We start from the raw sequence: 22722 nt of genomic DNA, 5'->3' as shown, positions 1-22722 counted from the left end.
AACTCTAAAACGCAAAGAAGAAACCACAACACTGACACCTTCTCTGGGCCTGAGCTCATTTAAAATGGACTGAGGGGAAGTGGAAAAGTGTCCTGTGGTCAGACAAATAAACATGTGAAATTCTTTTTGGAAATAATGGACACTGTGTCCTCCGGGCTATAGACCACTCAGCTTGTTATCAGTGCACAGTCAAAAGCCAGTATTCATGATGGTATAGGGGTGCACTAGTGCATATGATATGGGTGACGTGCACATCTGTGAAGGCACGATTAATGCTGAACAATATATACATGTATTGGCAACATATGCTGCCATCCAGACAACGTCTTTTTCAGGGAAGGCCTTGTTTTTGTTTCAGCAAGACAACGCCAAACCACATTCTGCATGTATTACAATAGCATTGCTCCATATTGAAAGAGCCCAGGTGCTAAACTGACCTGCCTGCCGTCCAGACCTGTCACCCACGGAAAACATTTGGTGCATTATGAATTGGAAAATGCGACCAAGGAGACCCTGAACCGTTGAGCAGCTGAAATTCTATATCAAGCAAGAATGAGAAAACATCTCACTTCTAAAACTACAGCAGTCCGTCTCTTCAGTTCCCAAACGCTTAAAGTGTTGTTAAAAGAAGAGGTGATGAAACACAGTGGTAAACACGCCCCCATCCCAACTTTCCTGGATCATGTTGTTGGCATCAAATTCAAAATGGGCATATATTTTTCAAAAAACAATACATTTCTCAGTTTCAACATTTTATATGTTGTCTTTGTAGTATTTTCCTTTAAAAATGGTTTATATGATTTGCATATCATTGCATTCTATTTTTACTTACAGTCCCAACTTTTTTGGAGATGGGGTTGTATACAGATGGGAACATCATAAAATGGGGCCTTTTTTCTCCGAACAGTACTGGGGCATAACACGTCATCAAAAATAAACATGTATGGAGTGATGTAATGGGAGACAGCAGATGAGAATTTCAACTCATCAGTCCACAAACTGAATCTAGGGAAAGGTGGATGGAGGAGGATTTTGAAAGTGCCATGCCATCAGACGGAAGAGAAATGGGCCAAAATTGACACAATTCTAAAAAAGCTAATTACTTCTTGCATCAAATTACAAATGTTATTAATCTGTGGTGTCTGAATACATTTTTCCCTATCAATTTAGTTTATCAAACATATTTGTTTCTTCTAACTTATACATAGTTTTTTGTTCATATTTGTAAGCATAAAGTCTAAAGACATTATGTGTATAAATTTGAAGTAGATATGGTCACTGGAAGTATATTAAATAACAGAAACAACAGTAACTGAACACTTGTTTCCCTTCACTGTGGTTCAATCTCGGTAGACAAGTGAGACTTTAAAGCTGTAAGCAATCAGTCCTCAAAACCCTTCTGTTTTAAAGTGGTGAGAGTCATAAAGAAGCAGTTTAAGAGAAAACATTACAGGAAAGCTACACATCTAAAATAAATAAATAAGTACAGATATATAGCTGAGCTTCCAGCATTCTACAAAGGACTTCAGCATATGCGATCAAAGGTCAGTTGAGTACAGTACGCTGTTTTTGTTTTGGAGATGTCAAGACATGTTAGGAGAGAACATGAGACATGCTTCAAATCACCTTCAGCCTCTTTGGAGAGTAGTACCCCTTCCTTTGAAAGCCAGCGAAAAGCTGCAAGCCAGAATTTAAAGAGCATTCTAGCCTCTTGACAAATTCAAGGATGGTTTTTAAACTGACACCTCTCACAACCCATAAACATAACTCCTGAAAAATCGAAACTACCATCCTACCATCTGTCAGCCTCCCAGAAAAATGTGGTATAGAGTGCAAATCAATTAGAGTTGGAAAAAAAAATATTCCCTTACCTTCTTGCTGCTTGAAGCGATGTGATATCATGATATTTGTAGCTTTTTCTGTGCCCATATTCAGAAGCTCAGCAGCATGTTTGCCATACTTATGTACCCTGAACACTTCATGTTTCAGACCAGTTCCATAAATCAAGTCCTCAAAAATGTCTATCCTGTATGGCTGTGATATCCCTGTAAAGGAGTTTACAAGCAAGTACAGAAGAGTAAATAAATTTAAAATAATTTTTATCATTTGCAAAAGTTTCCTATGCATTTCAGTCAAGACTTTTTGTGAACTTTGCTCATGACAAAAACACATGATCCTTTAGCAACATGTGGAGCCCAGTCAATAGCGTTAATTCTTATAGTGTTGAAGTATCTAAAATGTGATTTGTGTAGTTACACAGCTCTTCAGTGTCCACTGCAGGTGATCATTTGTTGCTGGAGGGTGGATGGGATAAAACATTAGCTCTTATTTGTGTGTTTATCTTACCCTGTTTGCCACTGATAACCACCAGCGGGTCTGAGCCATCGAAACGTACGCTCCCTATGACCGAGAGCTCTGCATCAGCCCAGTACAAACGCTGGCTGAAGTAATCGATGGCGAGGCCTATGGATGGATAATAAGGACAGATTTATTTTCCTTATGAATCAGACACAAATCAATAGAGAGGTCCCCTTTCATGTCTTGTAGTCAAGTGGACTGAAATTGTCCTCTGTATGGCTGAAAGTGTCATACAGAGATAACATGTGAAAAAAAAAATATTGAAAAAAAAAACATCCTTGGCAATGAAGTGGGGTAAGGTAATATATTTCCACATGCTACATACTAAGATGCAGCTTAACTGTTTTATTGTTTGTACATATGAAAACTGTAGGTCCGTTCCTGTTTCTCTACTTCTCAGTACTGAATAAAAACTTGCTGTAACTTTTTCTCTGAATGTGTAACACTCTGCTCACAATATTTGCTCTCTTGATTAAATACCGGAGTTTTTCTTTAGGCTTACTTTTCCAGAGATGATGGATTCTTAAAGCTGTATTCGAGGCATGGGTTCTCATACTAAAGGAGGTCAAATTCAGCGTCTTATCTCCCGAAGGACATGCCTGCAGCTTTACCTAAAGGCAACTTATGTCCAAAGTAACTCTTTTCAGCTGAAGGCTCCTTTTTCTGCTTTTAAATGAGGAAAGAGGTGTGAAGTAACAACTTCAGCAAAAGCATGATAAAAGATATGTCTAAATGCCAACGCATTCAGAGGTCAGCCTTGGCCATCTCAATTGACCTGAAACAGACATCATGTCGGTATCATGCAAGTGTCATACAAAGGGCAGACGAAGTGATGGAAAAAGTACATGAAAAGGATATTATATTTTGGCCTGACTACAGGTCAGTTAAAAGTAAACATTCATACTGTTCTTATTTAATAGGAGTCGATTATAAACTACATTTGGAGTTTGTAAAGGGTCAAGTACCTAACACTTCTGTCTGTTACAAAAATATTAAAATATGTAAAGTAGGGCTTTCACTACACTAAAACAACTGATGTAAAGTCTTTGAAAGTTTCAAAAATACTTGGATACTTGGAAACAGATAAACAAGGAATACAAATATAAAGAACTTAAAATACACAGTACCATGCAAAAGTCAGAAACTACCCTTCATTTATTCACTTTCCAATCAAAATGGCCATTAAGTTTGAATTATTCAGTTTTCAGGAGATATTGCTTAGGAGATTAGTTATAGAATAATTCACGTGCTTAAGGAAGGGGAACGTCAAAGAAAAAAAAAAGTGAAAAAACAGGAGTTTCCGCAACTAGAGTTATTAAGTTTTCAGTAAGTATAGAGTATTAAGTAAAAATTATTAAGTTATAGTGTAAATGGAACGCCTAACAACTGTGCGCAACCTGGTAGACCACCAAAACTCCTTTCATCTTTGAGAGACAGGAGAAATCTGCCCATTCCTCCACTATGAGACAATAACTCAACACTACAGGATGCACAGCTTTCAAGAAGCCGTAAAAGAAATTCAACAAAGAATCTGCTGGTGTTCTCAGAATATTGTACTGACCGCCGCCGAGTCCAGACCGCAACATCACTGAATGTGTTTGGGATTACTTGGACCATGATATCACTGCATGATTTTTAGCTTTTGAGGCTTCTGTGTGATTCCAGTTAAATATTTTTCTCCTGTTTTCCCTATGCTGAAAAATAACGTACTGACATTAAACAAATGATATATAAATATATGTATATTACAGTTCATAATGAAAATATTCATATAAATAGGTGTGTCTACAACAGTCCCTGTTTTTACTGTAAGAGGAGAAGAATTTAAAATAGAGATGGTAAATTTTAATTAATTATTTTCTTAATTAATAAATCAAATGTAATCAATGAATTGAGACAGCCTTATTGCAATGCATTAAAAAGAGACAAAAATTGTGACATCATATTTCCAGCACGGAAACACAGAAAGGAAAAACAGTGGCTGAATTACTAGAAGTAGTTCTTAAAATGCATAACAGCATGGCTAGAAGGACTGAGGCTGCTCTGAACACCATAGGAAGCCCATTCCTTATCTCTGATCTATTCATATTCTAACCAATTTCCATTATTTAGTCCCTCTGTATATATTCAAGGCCAAGGTGGTGAGAGATAGAGGGCATAGCAGGGATCATAAAGAAGCATAATACATTCTTAATATGTTCAAGAGCAAAGAATAATACCTGTGGGTCTCCTGAGCTTCTTATCCAACAGCACTCTGCGCATGGAGCCATCCATTGCTGACTCCTCGATATGTGAGTGGTCGCTAATAACCGACCAGTACATCATCCTGTAACAGATGCCCAGAGGATATTCTTATGATACTGTGGTCGTGTCTGATGGTTGTTCTCTATATAAAACAACATTAACTTCTCATAACTAGATCACTGAATTAAATAAAAGCTACAGATGAAGTTAGTCACTTGACTCTCTTCATCCCTTTTTAATGTCTATAAACATTAAAATGTCCTAATAGTAAGGTTTACTGCTGTGTGATTTTTCAAGGGGAAAAATAGCTATTTAAGAAGATAGGCCAAAAATCTCACCCCTTAACTGGATTGATGGCAATTGCATACGGCTCTCCTGCAATGTCAGTTACCAGACGAGTGCAATTGGGTCCCTTGAGCTGGCCCACATTTATAGAGTATCTCAGTTTGGTCCAGTGGGCTGTGTAATAGCTAAACCAGTGCATTCTAGAGTGGTCCGTCCAGTAGATATTTCCAGTGACCCAATCAGCAGCCACATCTCTAGGCCTACGGAAGTCTGGACACTGCAAAGGGCAGCAAGATAATAATGAAGTTTCACCCATTGCACAAGCCATTTAGTATTAGCAAAAGGTTAATTATGAAAAATTAGATGATCATTTTGGTAGCTGTTGAACAATTACTGATCTTACCCTTTTACTCCTTTTTAAAAATAATTAGAATAGCTTTGAAAGTACATCAAAAACTTGCTGTGTATCATGTATACATATAAGCAAAGACACATTTAGTGTAGATATGCTGTGATATGTAATATGAAGAGTCAAAAAGTCTATTCAGAGAAAGACTTTCAAAAGCTGCACTGTATGTTATAAACAGTGGTGAAAACCTTTCTGAAGAATCAGGCATAAGGACATTTTTCTGCATGTACACAAAATGTCCAAACATTTGCTGTGTTTATCCAATATTTCTCCAGAATCAAGAGTGTTATTAGTAATAATAACAGAGAGTTTGTCCACCTTTGCTGCAGTAACAGCCTCTATTCTTCTTGAAAAAGACTTTACACTTGATGTTTAAAAATTGCTGTGAGGATCTGATTGCGTTCAGCCACCAGAGCATTAGTGAGGTCATGGACTTGATGTTGGATCATTAGCTCTGTATCACAAATGCCACTCCAACTCATCCCAAACGTGTTGTATGGAGCTCCATCAGTCCAGAGAATGCAATTCCACTGCTCCACAGCCCAATGCTGGCTGGCTTTATACCTCCTGACACTTAGCACTGGACATGGTGGTCTTAGGCTCATAAGTGGCTCAAGAGTGTCCTATTCTACTGTCAATGCTTTCCTAGGGAGATAATGTAAACTGTATGTGCACAATGAACACCTGTGTAAGCAATGGGTGCACTCTGACTGAATGACCAATTAGAATGGGTGTCTGGATACTACTGGCCACATAGTGTATGTAAATATACAACAATTTAACTTAATGTCTGTGCATCTTTAAATGTTATATAAAAACAGAAATGTAGTGATAAAGCTAAAGTGTAGCAACACAAATACATAAAAAAGGCTTTTTTTAACAACAGAATTTTCCTGAAGACACTTGATGACATGCTTCCCACAGATAGCAATACTTACTATGATTCCAACATTTGTTTTAGTTTGACTCCTGTCTAGGATTTCTTTGTAAAAAAGTCCACCCGGATTAAACTGGGTAGCCCAGATAAACTTTTGTTGGTGCAATAGAGCATCCATCCCGATGATGCGGGCATTTTCCTCGATGCGAGCGAGTACTTTGTGTCCATGGCTCTGGTTAAATGGATACACAAAACTTCGGATTTCAGTGTCATTAGCTATGTAGAGCACTCGATCTTCTGGTCCTGCCCGTTGAGTTATTAATATGCAAAAAAAATGAGAGGTGGCTAAATTCCATTTAGGGTTTAAGACAACAGTTTGACAATTACAGATGCACAAGATCAATTATTCTAAGACAGCAATGCAAAAGATAACATTCTAAAACAGCATACTGTATAATATAGAATTAGATAAGCAAAGCATTAAGTAAATCAACAGTAAACAATAGTAAATGAATAACAACACATACATTGCTATTTAGATCAAGAAAAGCATTAACAATATTTTAAAAACGTAATGCCAATGAGGTGGGAAATCTATAATGAATACTGATTTACTGATTAACGCTTAAATGGCATAACTTATCATGAATGTCTTTTTTCTTTAGTGACTGAAAAAACATAATTACTGCGGTTTACTTTAGAATCTAAAAATACAATGTAATAAAACAAATCCTTAAAGGATAGGTTCATTATTTCACTTTTTGTCTTCACTACAGCACATGGGCTTTTGTACCAGGCACATAATGACTGGGTTTGTACAATAACATAGTATAATAGCGAGTCTCACAAAGATACAGTTGAAGATATAATGACAAACTGGCACAAATGAACAAAGTCTGCTCCAACATGACCACTTCAAAACAGCAAAGCTTGCCTATTTACTGATAACTGGCCTTAAAATGCTGCATATATGAACCAATTAATTATAGAACATAATGCTCATTTCATACTGTTTTACTGCATTTGTATTATCAAGGCACTCAGGGCCCGGTGTAAAAAGCCTTCTGCGCCAGTTTCAGATGCATTCTCCCTGCTTGTTATGTACAAAACTGGTGCACGAGCCTGAACATGCAGTTTATTGGTTGTATGCATGTTATAATTACAAAATTTGTGAATGAAGGTATTACATGTTCTGCTCAATTTGGTTAAGTTCGAACAACTCACAGCAAACAGATGGATGCATGAGCCTCAAACGTGCTGAAAGAATATTTACTATCAGTGTAACCCTGTTTAAACTCTCTGGACTAGATGTTGACATGTTGGTACATGGCACAAATACACCGTGATGCGGCTGCAATATGCGCACATCCGTGTTCTCCCTTTGTAAACTAAGTAAGAAGTAAAATAGCACACAGCAGAATGTAATCATTTTATTTATTAACCCTGCTAAACTTCATCACTGAAGTTTCATTTTCTGTTTTGTCTACAGCTTGCTGGTTTTGTTGTCCTAGTAAACTGAACCTTTATTTCAGATACAATGCAATTGCATATTGTGAATGCATCAAGGAACATTTTACCTGCTCCTGTGCTCACATGTACATAGCATCAAGACATATTGCAGAACAAAAGCTTTGCAGTTTCAAAATGCATTTGGGAACTCTTTAACTTTGTTCATATGGGGAATCTTTCCACAGGGAACACTGTGATGGTGCCCTGTTGTGGTAAAGTAATTTACTTTATACAGCCTCAGTTACTAAAGCAAGCGTTGAGGACAAAAAACTCACCACTTCATAGACATGATAAAAAGTGATTAGGTTAAGAAATAGTAAACTTATCCTTTAAAGTTTGTATATTTGGCAGCACAATAAAAGTAGTGCTTTGGCCCTCTGTGTTAAACGAATGCATGTAAGGATCATCTTTCATGTCTGATATAAGCACTTTGGTCGGTGAAATTAAAATAATGTATTGATAAAGCTAAAACTGAAATCAATGGAAAACATAGGTCCTTACCTTTAGCTACACAGTTGCCATTTACATCCTTGTAATGTTTGTCACATGTACATTTGTATGATCCTTTAATATTTGTGCAATAGTGAGAACACGTGCCAAAATAAAGACACTCATTTATTTCTGAAAGAGAAAAAAGCAAAATATCAGCCTTATTGTCAAGTGTCCTGCTCTTCTGTCAGCTTGTCTTATTCAAACCTTGAGTTATGACCTCACCACAACCAATATCCTCATATACTGCAAGAATGGAAATACCACATTCATAGCTGAGGCTCCGCAGTTCATAGTGTCACTGTCATTTTCATCATCACGCATTTCACTGAGAACAATCTTCATGCTGAGAATATTTTCAAACTCAGTTTAAATAAGGAAGGTGAAGGTTTCAGGCAGGTCAAAATATTGACCCATTTCCACAGTTAATTATTCACAATGCGAGCACATCTCTGTGTGCATGCCGCAGCTGTATGTATAGTACAATTGGTATAATAAGACAGGTTAAGAGGTTATTGCTATACTACTTAATATCTGGGCTTAGTCACTATCATAACATCTACACACACAATTAAATCAGAGTGCATTAATGTTCTAAATGTCTTTTTTTCTTTTTTCAGCCATTCTAAGCATTTCAAAATTTACTGGAAATATGCTTTATAAAATGACATCACACAAAGTTCTGCACTGTAAATCCAATTAAGTTTCAAATACTGATTAAACATGTCATAGGATTTAGTTCAGCTGTTTTCCTATTTGAGAACATGAAATACACATCACTGTTCTAAACCTAAATGTGATTTGACTAATTTTGAAAATAAATGTTATGTTCTTTAACACTGATGTTTATTTGATGTCACAGTCAAGGTTTCCCCAACTGGCTCTCAACAAAGTGTTGCAGTGCAAATGAAAAATGCTTAAAAACCCAAATTAAGCCTAAGCCTAGACTAAATGGGATTTTAAAGGGGCTGTCAACACATTTTGTTCATGCTCTTAGCTATAGGCTCCAGCATGAATAAACTACTGCCTGAAAAAGAAAGAACAATGCTATTTTGATTGAGAGATTCTTAAGATTTTCCTCAGCTGGATATCAGTCGAGCAGGACTATATTGGAAGATTCTGATGGCAAGTGATCCCTCAAATCAACCAGAACAAGGACAGACTGTTTGTCAGCGGCTCCTTTTCATAGCTCTGTATTATACAAACAAAAGTGTTTTAAGCTGTATCTGACCAACTATCGATGAGTGAGCGTTTAACACTGGTTAACTGTGGTAAAATGACTATATGGCTTACAAAAGTGTCTCCAATGCCTTCTTTACAAACGACTCTTTCCACTATTTCACACATGTGAAACGGGGCTTTGGAGCGCTGCCTGTTGACAGAACTGTTCCTTCCCTTTCTCTCTCCTTCTACTGTCACTGGAGTAAATTTGGTAAGCTTATTCTGCATAATTTGCAGGCCAGTCTAACTTAGCAGGAAAATGCTCACCTTACTGTAATGATTCGTCACATATCAATAGACTCCTAGCAGCAGTACTATAATTTAGCAAATAGCAGCGTTTAAATGATTAGCCAAATTCTATCACCACTGCAGTTACCGTAGGTTACCCATAGTCACTCAGCTGAACGTGATATTACCTCCACAATCTGATTTCTCTCACAGATTCAAAATTTTATTTTTGTCAGAAAATGAAATCTTTAAAAAAGGGAAAAGCCTGTTGCCATGGGGTTGTTTACTGTAGCTAAATCTCTGTCAATCACCATGCAGTCTGAAATGCCCACACAGTCCTTATCATAGCTTTTCTAGGTTTTTTCAAATATAAGTGGTTCATAATCTCCTAGTCAGAAATCATGGTAACACTTTATTTGAAATAGATGATTAATAAACTCTTAACAGATTATCAGTAACACAACAATATCCGTGAAGTAGTAGTAGTGAAGCATCTGAATACACTAAAGTAAATATCTTGCAGATGTACTGTTGATACATTACTTATATTAAGTAGATGCATTGTTAATATGTTACTTCCATTATGCAAAACCTAAGCTTACCCAACAAAACCTAACCCTAACCCCGGCCCTAATCCTAACCCTAACCTTAACCTCGACCCAAAACCTAATCTTGACTGTTTTTGACATGCTACTAAGAGTCTGTTGAGTGTTTGTTTCATCTAAAAGGATCACTCAAAATAAAGCATCACCCAAATCTTTAGCATCATTGAGTTTGGTTCAATTTTACAATCAAGTCACTAGTCCCTTTAAATAGAGAAACACCACAGACATTGCGGTTTAGTCCAAGACTGAGCTTAATCCTTGTCCACAGATCCGGCTCCTGAATTTATAATGTAATCTGGGTTTTTATTTTGCTTGAAAATGCAGTCTATTTATATGTATCCATAGTGTTTTAGCAGAATTGCACTGTACCTTCACACTGTTTAGTCTTGAGATTCCTCTGAAATCCAGCTTTGCAGTGACAAATTACATTGGTATTTGTCTGATTGCACACTGCATCCTCTCCGCATGGATTCATCCTCTTTCCACATATGTCTCCATTTGAAGCTGAAATGAAAGAGAGATCTGAAATGTCATACTTTATAAATGCATCCCACCATCCCTTAGCAGCATGTGAGTTTTCTGTTTTTTGATGCTTGCTGGTGGGCAGCAAAGAACAAATATAAATGGAAATCAAATATTTATTGTGCCTTGAAGATATTTAAAGCATGAATGATCTTCAGATACTTCATGAAAGCCTGCATTACTGACCTTCGTCATATTCACATAGGGTACAGCATGCACAGACGTGCTGTAGGCTCGGTTTTTCTGATGGTCTTTGTAGGAGCTGATTTTCTAATCAAATGAAAATCATCTGGGTGCGCATATGACTCAGGCAGAGATACTTACAGGCCTTGCACTCGTGCTCGTCTGATCCTCCGTCCCCGCAATCATCGAACAAGTCACACTGCAGATGAGCGGGTATGCAGTGCTTGTTACTGCAGGTAAACTCGCTCTTCCCACACGGCTTTGGCCTGGCAGACACAGCCTCTGGTTTGGGCCACATTCAAAATTTTAGTTTTACAGTGTAAGCAGAGGAAGGCCTTTCTGTTCAGTCCAAAGAACACTGGGACACTTGAATGGGTGAAAAATGAGCACGTCTGGCAGGCGTTTAAAGGCAAAACGTAAACTGCTTTTTCTCTCCCCAAGCACAGTATTAATAAAATAGGGGAAAAAAAAGAACACACAATAACCAACTGTGTTGAAAGACTACCTGTATCACTCACTGAGGCTAAGTGAATTTCAAATCTCCATACACACAATTATGCCTTAGTCACCCAGGACTCTGGCAGTGGTGTTTTTGTGGAATTTAATTTGCTCACCACATTCCTCTTCATCCGAGTTGTCACCGCAGTCGTCCACACTGTTACAGATTTGATCGAGCCGGAGACATACTCTGTCATTTCTGCATCGATGTGGCCTTGTAGGAGGGCAAGGCAGCTTAGCTGAGGAAAAAATTGGACAATAGATGCTCTTATTATGACCAGTCCTTCTCAATAGCCCAACACAATTAACCGCCTATGCATGGGCAAAAGAATCCACTTCTGCCTATGACATGATGCCCAAATACTGTTGTTGCCTTTAGTTTGATACAAAAAGGATTTGACTAAACAAAGCAAAGCCCCTTGAAAAATCAAACAGGCTCTCTTTGGTTTAACAAATGTTTGGGATATTGAAAATAAGCCCTTAAGGTAGCAGATTCACTTCTCAGTGTATGTAAAGCACATGCTTGTTCATTCTGAATGTGCACGCAAACAGCAGGTCAGCATCCATATTTCTTATGCTGCACATGGATACACTCTAAAACAGATGTCCTTTTTCACAACAACGTTTTTAATTCTGCACTGAACAAATAAAGGCATTGGGGTTCATTGGAGTGATGCCATAGTAGAACCACTTTTGATTCCCAGAAGAACATTCCAATAGATAGTTCTTTAAGAAACTCAATTAAAACCTCTCAACTGAAAGGTTCTTTAGCGCATCAAATGTGGTTATTCAATGGCATCACTCTGAAGAAGCCTTTTGGAGGCCTTTATGTCTCTGTTTCTTTATTTAATGGTAAGTCCTAGTTTAAATTACAGAATGTGAAACACCATAAGCCCTTCCAGACAGCTGATACAGACCTACATAAACATTACCAACACTTATTCCAACAGTCATCGTTATTTTATTTGTATTAAAAGCTGCATTTGCCAGCTTTGGTGTCAAGTTGACAAAATGTCTATGTCAGGTGACATTGATTTTTTTTTCTGACTTTATGTTGTGTCATGACGCTTTCTAAGGGTGAAATGACAGACTCGACTGCTCAGTGTATGCCACAGTGACATATAATATGACACTATGACACAACTTGCAATGTCAGCTTGGTTGAAGAAAACTGAGCATTTTCATTTTACAATTTTTTAAGGCTAAACTACAAAGTCAGTTGTGATAACATGCTATGTCATTTTATCATCATCATCATCATTGTTAACCGCTTAGTCCAGATAGGGTCGCGGTAGCAGTTGGGAGAGCAGAGAATCCCAGGTGACCCTGTCCCCCGCAACTTCCTCCAGCTCATTCCCGGGGACCCCAAGCCGCTCCCAGGCCAACTTGGAGATATAATCCCTCCAGCGGGTCCTAGGACGACCCCGGGGTCTTATTCCGGTAGGCCGTGCCTGGTACACCCCCACCGGGAGGCGTCCCGGGGGCATTCGGATCAGATGCCCGAACCACCTCAGCTGGCTCCTCTCAATGCGGAGGAGTAGCGGCTCTACTCCGAGCTCCTCCCGGATGGCCGAGCTCCTCACCCTATCAAATAGAGTGTAGCCCGCCACCCTGCGAAGAAAGCTCATTTCTGCCGCTTGTATTCGCGACCTCATTCTTTCAGTCATTACCCACAGCTCATGACCATAGGTGAGGGTCGGGATGTAGACCGATCGGTAAACAGAGAAACCACTACAGTCCGGTACAGCGACCGCATTACTGCTGCCGCTTGTCCCAGCCTGCGGTCGATCTCATGATCCTTCTTCCCATCACTCGTGAACAAGACCCCGAGATACTTAAACTCCTCCACCTGGGGCAAGTCCTTTCCCCCTACCTGGAGTGGGCATACCATCCTTTTCCGGGCTAAGACCATGGACTCAGACTTGGAGGTGCTGATCCGCATACCAACCGCTTCACACTCAGCTGCAAACCGCTCCAGTGTGCGCTGGAGGCATCCATGTGATCCAGCCAAAAGAACAACATCATCTGCAAATAGCAGAGACGCCACCCTCCGGCCTCCACACATAATGCCCTCCTGACCCCGGCTACGCCTTGACACCCTGTCCATGAATATCACAAACAGGAGTGGAGACAGGGCACAACCCTGGCGGAGTCCAACGCTAACACTGAAAGAGTCCGACTTAATGCCGAGTATACGAACACAGCTCTCACTCCGGGCGTACAGAGATTGAATGGCCCGGAGTAGTAACCCCGGCACCCCATACTCCCGGAGGACCTCCCACAAGATATCTCGGGGAACACGGTCGTAAGCCTTCTCCAAATCCACAAAACACATGTAGACTGGGTTGGCAAACTCCCATGCCCCCTCAACAATCCGTGAGAGGGTGAAAAGCTGGTCCATTGTTCCACGGCCAGGACGGAATTCGCATTGTTCCTCCTCAATCTGAGGTTCAACTATCGGCCGAAGTCTCCTTTCCAGCACCTTGGCATAGACTTTCCCAGGGAGGCTGAGCAGTGTGATACCCCGATAGTTGGCACACACCCTCCGGTCCCCTTTCTTGAAAATAGGGACCACCACCCCGGTCTGCCAGTCCAAGGGTACTGTTCCCGAGGTCCATGCACTATTGCAGAGGCGTGTCAGCCACGACAGCCCCACAATATCCAGAGCCTTAAGCATCTCCGGACGAATCTCATCCACCCCCGGTGCCTTGCCACTGAAGAGCTTGCCAACTACCTCAGTGACCTCCACCAGGGAAATGGAGCTTGACATGCCAGAGGCCTCTGGCCCTGACTCCCGTGAGGGAGGCACGTCACCCGGATTAAGGAGTTCCTCAAAGTGCTCTTTCCACCGACTGACAATATCCTCATTTGAAGTCAGAGTTTCTCCACCCCTGCTGAATACAGCCTGGGCGCAGTCACCCCGACCACTCCTGAGTCGCCGGACAGTTGTCCAGAACCTCCTCGAGGCCGACCGAAAGTCTTTTTCCATGGCCTCCCCAAACTCCTCCCACGCCCTGGATTTTGCTTCTGCCACCGTTGCAGCTGCCACCTTTTTTGCATGTCGGTACCTATCTGCTGAATCGGGAGTCCTTCGGGCCATCCAGTCCCTAAAGGCCTCTTTCTTCAGCTTGACGGCCTCCCTCACCACCGGTGTCCACCAGGGGGTTCTTGGGTTACCGCCATGACAGGCACCGACAAGCTTTTGGCCACAGCTGCGCCTGGCAGCTTCCACAATGGAGGTTTTGAACACGGTCCATTCAGACTCTATGTCCCCTACCTCCTCCGGGACATGAGAAAAGCTCTCCCGGAGGTGGGAGTTAAAATCATTCCGAACAGGGGCCTCCGACAGTCGTTCCCAGCACACCCTCACTATTCGCTTGGGCCTACCGGGTCTAACCCTCAGTCTTCCCTGCCATCTGATCCAACTCACCACCAGATGGTGATCAGTTGACAGCTCAGCACCTCTCTTCACCCGAGTGTCCAGAACATATGGTCCCAAGTCAGATGAAACGACAACAAAGTCGATCACTGACCTTTGACCCAAGGAGCTCTGGTACCATGTACACTTATGAACATCCTTGTGTTCGAACTTGGTGTTCGTTATGGACAATCCATGCCTGGCACAGAAGTCCAATAACAATTCACCATTCGGGTTTAGATCGGGCAGGCCGTTCTTCCCAATCACGCCTCTCCAGGTCTCCCAGTCATTGCCAACATGAGCATTGAAGTCTCCCAGTAAGACTATGGAGTCTGTAGTTGGGACCCTTTCCAGAACCCCGCCCACTTGCTCCAAGAAGGCCGAATACTCCGACCTGTTGTTTGGTGCATAAGCACACACAACAGTCAGAGTTTTCCTCTCTGCGATTTTAATACGCATTGAGGCGAAAGTCAGTTGTGATAACATGCTATGTCATTTTAGCCCAAATAAAAACGTCATGACAAACCAATGTCAGAAATATAGGTGTTCTGTCAAGTTGACAATAAGTGGAGAAAAGCAGCCTTTATCAGCCTTACAGGATCACATCTATTGCAATAAGACTTCATAAATGTTTATGAAGGTTTATGACAGTTTATGACAATTTAGTAAGTAATAGTAATATAAGAGAAATTATATATTTGTTGATCCACATTTAAGGAAAATTGATCATTTTACTACCTAACCCAGCTTGGTAGCAGCACAGCCTGCAGAGCAGTGCCCCTGGGACAGTGGGGGTTGGGAGCTGTTGGGAGCTGTGCCAAAGAACTCAAGCATGGAACCCAGTCAGTTCCAAGATTTAAGCCCATACCCTTCTGGTTGCTCTCTTATCACTAGGCTACTAGCTATTGCAAACAACTTTTTTGTGCCATCAACACTGACATATAAGGGTCAACTTCCACATAGTAAACAGAAATTCAAACTAAAATATCTGAACTGGGCTTCATTTTACATAGATTTTGGAACTGCAAGAGTGCCACTGAGTAGGAAGCATCTAAAAGGCATTGTTTCCCCATAAAAATGAAAGAACTGGAAATACACAATCATGGATTTTGCAATTATGTATTCCAAAATCAAAATTAGAGTCTTACCACACATATCTGCATCTTCTTCAGAGTTGTCTCCGCAGTCATCCTCGCCATCACACACCCAGGAATGCAGCTTGCACAGGGTATTGTTGCAAATGAACTCATCAGGACGACAGAAAAAAGCTCCTGTAATCGAAACAATCAGCTCATTTTCTATCATACGGTACCAGCCAACACTGGATCAGACTAAAGGACTTTAGGAGGCATTTCTTCTTGAATTCTTCTTGAAATAAAAACCTCAATTGAGCCAAAAAGATTGTAATTGTTCTAATTCAAAAGCACCTCATTTTGAAAACTGCTAATTTATTTAGATATTTCATTTTTCTATGGTATAAAGTAATTAACGTTCATTTGTTTTATTAATAACTGGTGACACTTTATTTGACTTCAGATCAGATACATAAGCACTGATTAATGTATTTAGAAAGGAATATTTACAGTTTTTTGAGCAGCTTATGCTGTTAATTGCATGATGGCGTAAGAAGTTTTATGAAGTAAATGATATTGCATCAACATAAGGGGACACAAACTAAAGTGACAGACATTTGTTCAGATGCCTATTTAAGAACACCAGATAGTAGCTGTATAGATTTGTACTTGAGTTAACTCAAAGTACTTTTACTTTTGATACTAAAGTACATTTAAAAGTGAGTGATTTTGTCATTTGATATTGTGCATTAGACTACTGTAACACCTTATATTGTCTTGTGATTACGGGAATAGCCATAAATAGTTCATAAACATTAAAGTACTGCTCTACAAATATGTTATTCAATGTATGCACAGATGCTATTAAGGCCCGATAAAGGCAGCCTTCAAATAAAGTGTTACCTAACAATAAAGGTCCACCTTTAACAATATATAAACATAAAACGAGGTTTCTGTATACCGTGGTCACAGTTCTCCTCGTCACTGTGGTCCATGCAGTCAAACACATCATCGCAGCGCCATCGTTTTGGGATGCAGTGGGCATGGTTCCTGCAGAGGAACTCGTCCTCTCGGCACTCTTTCACACAGTCCATCTGGCGAGAGCCCAGAAAAGACAGACTCAGATAATCACATACACACTCTCCATGGGTGGAGTTCACCTTACTGTGGGAAAGGCAGAGAAAACAGAGCAGTGTTTCCATGGAAACAGTGAGCTGCGCATAGTCTGATCTAAATGATCTTAAAAATTTAAGCACATAACGTTATTTGTGCTTTCTTCTCTTCTCTTCATTTCTACTGAATAAACAATACTTCACCATCTGGCCATAATACTGTACTCTTTACAGAGTAGCTCCCAGCTTCTTCTTCAAGCGCATAGCTCATATTTTCACATCAGTATGTAGTGCCAGGTGTAGTTTTTATACTTTGTGCTTTGTGTGAGTCACAGTTTCCGTGTGCTTTGTGCGAATGCCTTGCAGGAGGACATACCTCATCAGAGCTGTCCAGACAGTTGTCATGTCCATCACACCTCAGGCTAGCCGACACACAGCCTCCGCTGACACACACATACTCGTTTATAGAACAGGAGGGGAGCACTGCAAAACAAAGCATGAAAACACACACAAACAGAGTGGACTTTGGCTTTGACAGCTACAGAACAGATTAAACACAGAAGATAAAGCAGGCCGCTAGCTGCAGTTCCTTTCCTTTCCTAGATAAATCAAAAAGAGAATAAGGTAAGAAAGTCATAAACAAGATTTGATATCGCTAAATTTCTGAATGTAATATAGCATTTTTATAGCTTTTCTCTTTAATACATTCAAGACTCTTCAAAATACAGTACTGTGTAAAACTCAGATACCACCCATAATTTATTTAATTTACAAGAGATATTTTAAAATAATAATTCAATTGCATAAGGACTGGGAAAGTCAAAGGAAAGAACAGGAGTTTCCCAAACCAAAGTTCAGAAAAAATGATAAAAGATTCAGGGGAAAATTGGACTCCTTACAACAGTGCAAGACCTGGTAGACCACCAAAACTCTCACTATCGGATAAACCATACTTAAAGTTTTCATCTTTGAGAGATTAAATCAAGCTTCACTCTTGCTTCAGATCTGAAAAAAATCCACAGGTGTTTCTGTCCATCCTTCCACTGTAAGAAGACAACAACACTATGAGTCTGAAAGGATGTGCAGCTGTTAAGAATTCACTACTGAGAAAAGGAAATAGACAAAAAGAAGAAAAGTTGCAAATCAAACAAGAAGCTGCTGATGTTCTCAGAAAAATGGACTCATCCTCCCAAAATCCAGCCGTCAACATAACTGAATATATTTGGGAGTACTTGGATTGTGAGATGCAGAAAATGCAACCAACTTTTAAGTCTGAACTTTAAATGTGTGCAAAAATCTCCCTGCAGATTTCGCTGGACTGAGAGCACGACTCCCAAAAAGAATGGAATCTGTAATAAAGGCAAAGTGTGGACACTTTAAATGTTAAATCTATATTATACTTTGTTGTTGAGGCTTCTGTGTAATTTTCTGACAAATATCCGTTTTTTCTTTCTTCCTGATGCTGAAAAACATAGCTTTATGACAGTTTTGCCTGAAAATTTAAGCAAAGAAGGGTCTCTGAGTTTTACACAGCATTGTTAATCTTTGAACATAAAAGCAAGTAAGAATACACCACATGCAGCACATCTCTTTGAACTTAACAGGAAGAAAAAATTCACGTTTTTGACTTGTCAGCCCATACTGTCTGAAGAAGAGCAAAGCTACTGTACACTATATGTTCAACAGGTCAGACATCGATGACTGTAGAAAAGCTTCCATGAGTGGTTAAGGATTGTCGAGACATACCTGTTCCGAGGCAGTTCCTCTCATCCTCTCCAGTCTTGCAGTCTTCCTGGCCATCACACAGCCACTTAACTGAGATGCATAGGTTGTTATGACACTGGAACTGGTCCTCTGCACAGCGGGCCTCACAGTCTTTCTGCAGAAACACACGCACAGGGGAACTTGCTAACTGCAGCTTTACAATCAGACATTAGTGCTGGCAAAGCCCACTTGTAAAAGACTACAGACCATGCCAAGCAGCTAAAGTACTGCCACAGCAGCTAAAGTACTGCCACAGAGCGTAAGACTAAAAACCATTTTACAAAAGAATTAAATGACATTTGATGCTTTGGGCAGCATGAAACTCTTTTCAAGCTAATTAACCCTCATTAACCATATTGTCTGTGCTAAACAATGTAACATTACTCTTTGAGATGTACCTCCTCCATCAATGTCTGAATATCCCTTAATGAACAATATACACTGACTAATCCTTCCTCTGCAAATCCTATTCATAAACCACAAAACACAAAGTACATATCTGCTGAATTATAAAAGCTTGACACTGCAAAACAATACATTCTTGGTAATTACACTGCTTGTAAAAGATACACATTCAGTGCCAGATGCGAAGGAGCAAAGCAAAAAGTGCCGCAATGTGGATGCAATACGTGCTCGTAATATGTCTGAAATTAATGTCCAGTTTACTAAGGCTTTAGCTTATCACACAAAATGCGCAAAAGGCTGCTTATTAATTACAATACCTGCCTAGGGTGCAGGGTTTGATGGGTGCACTGAAATAATGCAATAAACTCAAGATAAAAGATAAAATGCAAATTCAGTGGTGAAGAGAGAGCAATGTTCATATATTAAACTCTTTTTTGCCAATAATTGTCAGGCACTATTTGGTACTTCTACTCTGGGTAAAAGAAAAACATTGGGAATAACATGCATTGCAAGATCATATTGTGGTTGCATCAAAGCACATTTTGCACTGAGCACTCTTATGTTCATAGATCTGACCTTAAGAGTTGAAACAGCGGTAAATATTCTTTCAGAACGTGTTCAAAGCATGTATCTCCATCTAGCTAACATGACTATGATGACTGTGCAATGCAAAGCGTCTGTCAAAGTGGTGTAAATTATGTTGGCACTGGACTTTGGAGCAGTGGAAACGCGTTCTCTGGAAGGATTCATCTGACAGTCTAATGGATGAAACTTGGTTTGGTGGATCCCAGAAGATCTCTACCAACCAGAATGCATAATAGGAGGAGGGATAATGGTCTGGGGCTGTTTTTCAGTGTTTGGGCTCGGCCCTGTAGTTTCAGGAAGTGTAACGGTAACGTTACAGCAAACAAAGACATTTCAGACAATTATATGCTTTCATATATGAGGTCCATAAGGACATGGCTCATGGTCGATGAAGTTCAGTGGCCTGTACAGAGCCTTGACCTCAACCCCAGTAAACACCTTTGGGATGAACTGGAATGTTGATCGCAAAACTAGGCCTTCCCACCCAACGTCAATGCCTGACCTCACAAAAGCTCTTTTGCCTGAATGGGCACAAATTCCCACAGACACACTCCAAAATCTTGTGAAAAGTCTTCCCAAAAGAGTGGAGCCTGTTACAGCCTCAAAGGGTGGAACAAGTTCATATTATTGACCATGGTTTTGGAATGGGATGTCCAACAAGCTCATATTGGTGTCCACATACTTTTGGCCATATAGTGTTTCTTGTCATTTCCATGTACAGTACTGCGCAAAAGTCTGAGAAAATGATATGTTAAGTTTTTTATCTGGACAGTAAGTGTTTATTTGTTCAACAAACACTAACATTCAAATAAATATGAATAAATAAATAAACAACACATTGTGTTTTGATGTGTGTGAGTGTGCAAAACCATTTCTAAACCTTTCCTCAAGTATAGCCAGCAATTACAGTTAACATCCAATACCTAGTTCAGCTAGTCAGCCTTTTATAAATTAAATCAGGTGTGCTGCTGATGGAATTCAAATCCATGCAATGGCTGGAACCAAACCTGTGTTCTTCTAACTGTATTGTTCTAACCAAGATATACAGTGGGGTCTAAAAGTCTCAGACCACTAGTGAATATTCTTCTATTCTGCATATTTTTTCTAATTTAATATTAGATTTTTTTTCTTATTACAAATGATAGAATTAGCAGAACAGTTTGAGGGAAAGGTAGAATCTTGGAAATGCAAGTGAAAAAACTTGAATGTGTTTTTCTTCTTTTAACATGTCATAACTTGTTAAGTGTTTTTAAATTTTGAAACTTTCTACTGTTTCTTTCCAGATTTAAATTTTAGAAGTCCTACCTTTTCAATGTAGTCTCAGACATTTAGTCCCCACTGTACCTTTTTAATACAAGAAATTTATGTTACTGTTTCCTAAATTTAACTTTATTTGTACTCACTACGTTACATAGTGTTTTACAGGCAAAATCAAACTTACTGCCCCCCTGCACAGTACTGTACACTGCATACTGGTTTTACTTTAAGGCTCATATGTCAGTTTAGTACATCTTATGCACCTGAAACTAACACCAAATGCTACATCTGGATCTCAGCATTTAAATGAAAAACTATTCAATCAAAAGCGTGATTTTTTGAGATGAATAGAAGCATTCTATGAAAGAATGTGACTTAGCCTAACTTTCTTCTTCTTTTCATTCTCTTCTTATCATCTTTTTTTATTTTTTTTGTGGGCAACAAGTCCCTAGAGATATTTGTAGCGCTACACAACCTTCACACTCTCCTCACAAATAGTAACTGGAGTTCCACTCTCGTTCCTCATCTTGGAATCTACTACCAGCCCTTTGTCTGACGTGAGCTTGTAAACAATCCCTCTCGAGTCGTCAGCGAAGTTCTGCTGAAGACAAGTTGCAGTTTTCTGGCTGAAATCTGAAGTGTAGAGGGTGAAGATGAAGTGAGAGCGCACTGCACAACATAGCGGTGCCGAAGACACACTGGGGAGTCCAACAAACCGAAACTTGCCAGTTAGGCAGCCCAACATCCAGGTGATAATTGGTGTGCTGAGCTGCTTTTCTTTTAGCTTTTTTCCGTGCAGAAGCTGAGGCTGTATAGTGTCAAATGCAATGAAAAATCAAAGAACAGTATCCTAACCGTTACCACACTGTTGGGAATAAACCTTGTGCATACAGCTTCATCTATACCTCCAGAGTTTGGAGCATCTGTTAGGCAAACAGCGGGGTGAGGCGATGTAGCTGGTCTCTGGAGATTTGAAACAAGTTAAAATAACATTCAGGTTTCTGTGACATGGAATCACACCAGATGGCGTGTTAGACCTGTCAAATCTATTAAAAAAACAAGTTTGTGGTTATTAGCCCTGGTTGTGCGTCTATCAGATGGGCTCTGGTCACTAAGCAGGCAGAATCCATTTATGCATTTAAGCTCAGCCTCATTAAAAATCCTCTTAAAAGCTTATTTCTTTTTGCTCCAAGCATCCTTTATGTTCTTTGTAATCCAAGGCTTATTATGTGTCAAGCAGTATATAGTTGCACCATGCAGAGATTCTGACACAAACAATATAACTTATTAGGACATAAGCAAGTCTATCAATATGGGCATCATTACCACTGCTGAACACAATTCAGCTTCAAGCAGTTCTACCCATTTTAAGCTTGTCCTCATACTGGACAGCTGTTTCGGAATAACTGACTTATCTGTGTATAGTTTACTGATTAGCACTGATTAGCCAAGTCATTATATTCAGTACAGATAATACATACGTATTTTTAACATTAAATATGTAGGTTCTATAATGCCTCATTCCAATGCCTGGTGGGGAGAAATCTTATTTTAGTCATGTCACTGAAGGTAAATATTCTGTACTGATGATTTATGGCTAATTATGTGCTGCACATACTGCAATCTGGAGCTAAATCAATGTCTCACACTGCCCTGCAAAAGCAATTCTGCTGTCCTGTG

General features: G+C 39.8%; 1 protein-coding gene across 1 annotated transcript in view; it reads right to left on the bottom strand.

Moving 5' to 3' along the window:
- lrp1bb (low density lipoprotein receptor-related protein 1Bb) overlaps positions 1-22722 on the bottom strand; it is a 401537-nt gene that overhangs the window by 21933 nt on the left and 356882 nt on the right. The window contains exons 69-81 of the mRNA XM_036590747.1: positions 18778-18910; positions 17408-17514; positions 16881-17013; positions 15995-16117; positions 11545-11667; positions 11072-11212; positions 10595-10729; positions 8184-8303; positions 6235-6476; positions 4941-5164; positions 4578-4684; positions 2347-2463; positions 1872-2045 (exon numbers count right to left, since the gene is read on the bottom strand). Coding sequence (XP_036446640.1) covers positions 1872-2045; positions 2347-2463; positions 4578-4684; positions 4941-5164; positions 6235-6476; positions 8184-8303; positions 10595-10729; positions 11072-11212; positions 11545-11667; positions 15995-16117; positions 16881-17013; positions 17408-17514; positions 18778-18910 — 1879 coding nt within the window. The remainder of the gene's footprint in view (positions 1-1871; positions 2046-2346; positions 2464-4577; positions 4685-4940; positions 5165-6234; positions 6477-8183; positions 8304-10594; positions 10730-11071; positions 11213-11544; positions 11668-15994; positions 16118-16880; positions 17014-17407; positions 17515-18777; positions 18911-22722) is intronic.

This window comes from Colossoma macropomum, unplaced genomic scaffold (assembly GCF_904425465.1).
Source record: "Colossoma macropomum unplaced genomic scaffold, Colossoma_macropomum, whole genome shotgun sequence".
NCBI classification, from domain to species: Eukaryota; Metazoa; Chordata; class Actinopteri; order Characiformes; family Serrasalmidae; genus Colossoma; species Colossoma macropomum.
This window is presented reverse-complemented; position numbering and strand designations above follow the sequence as displayed.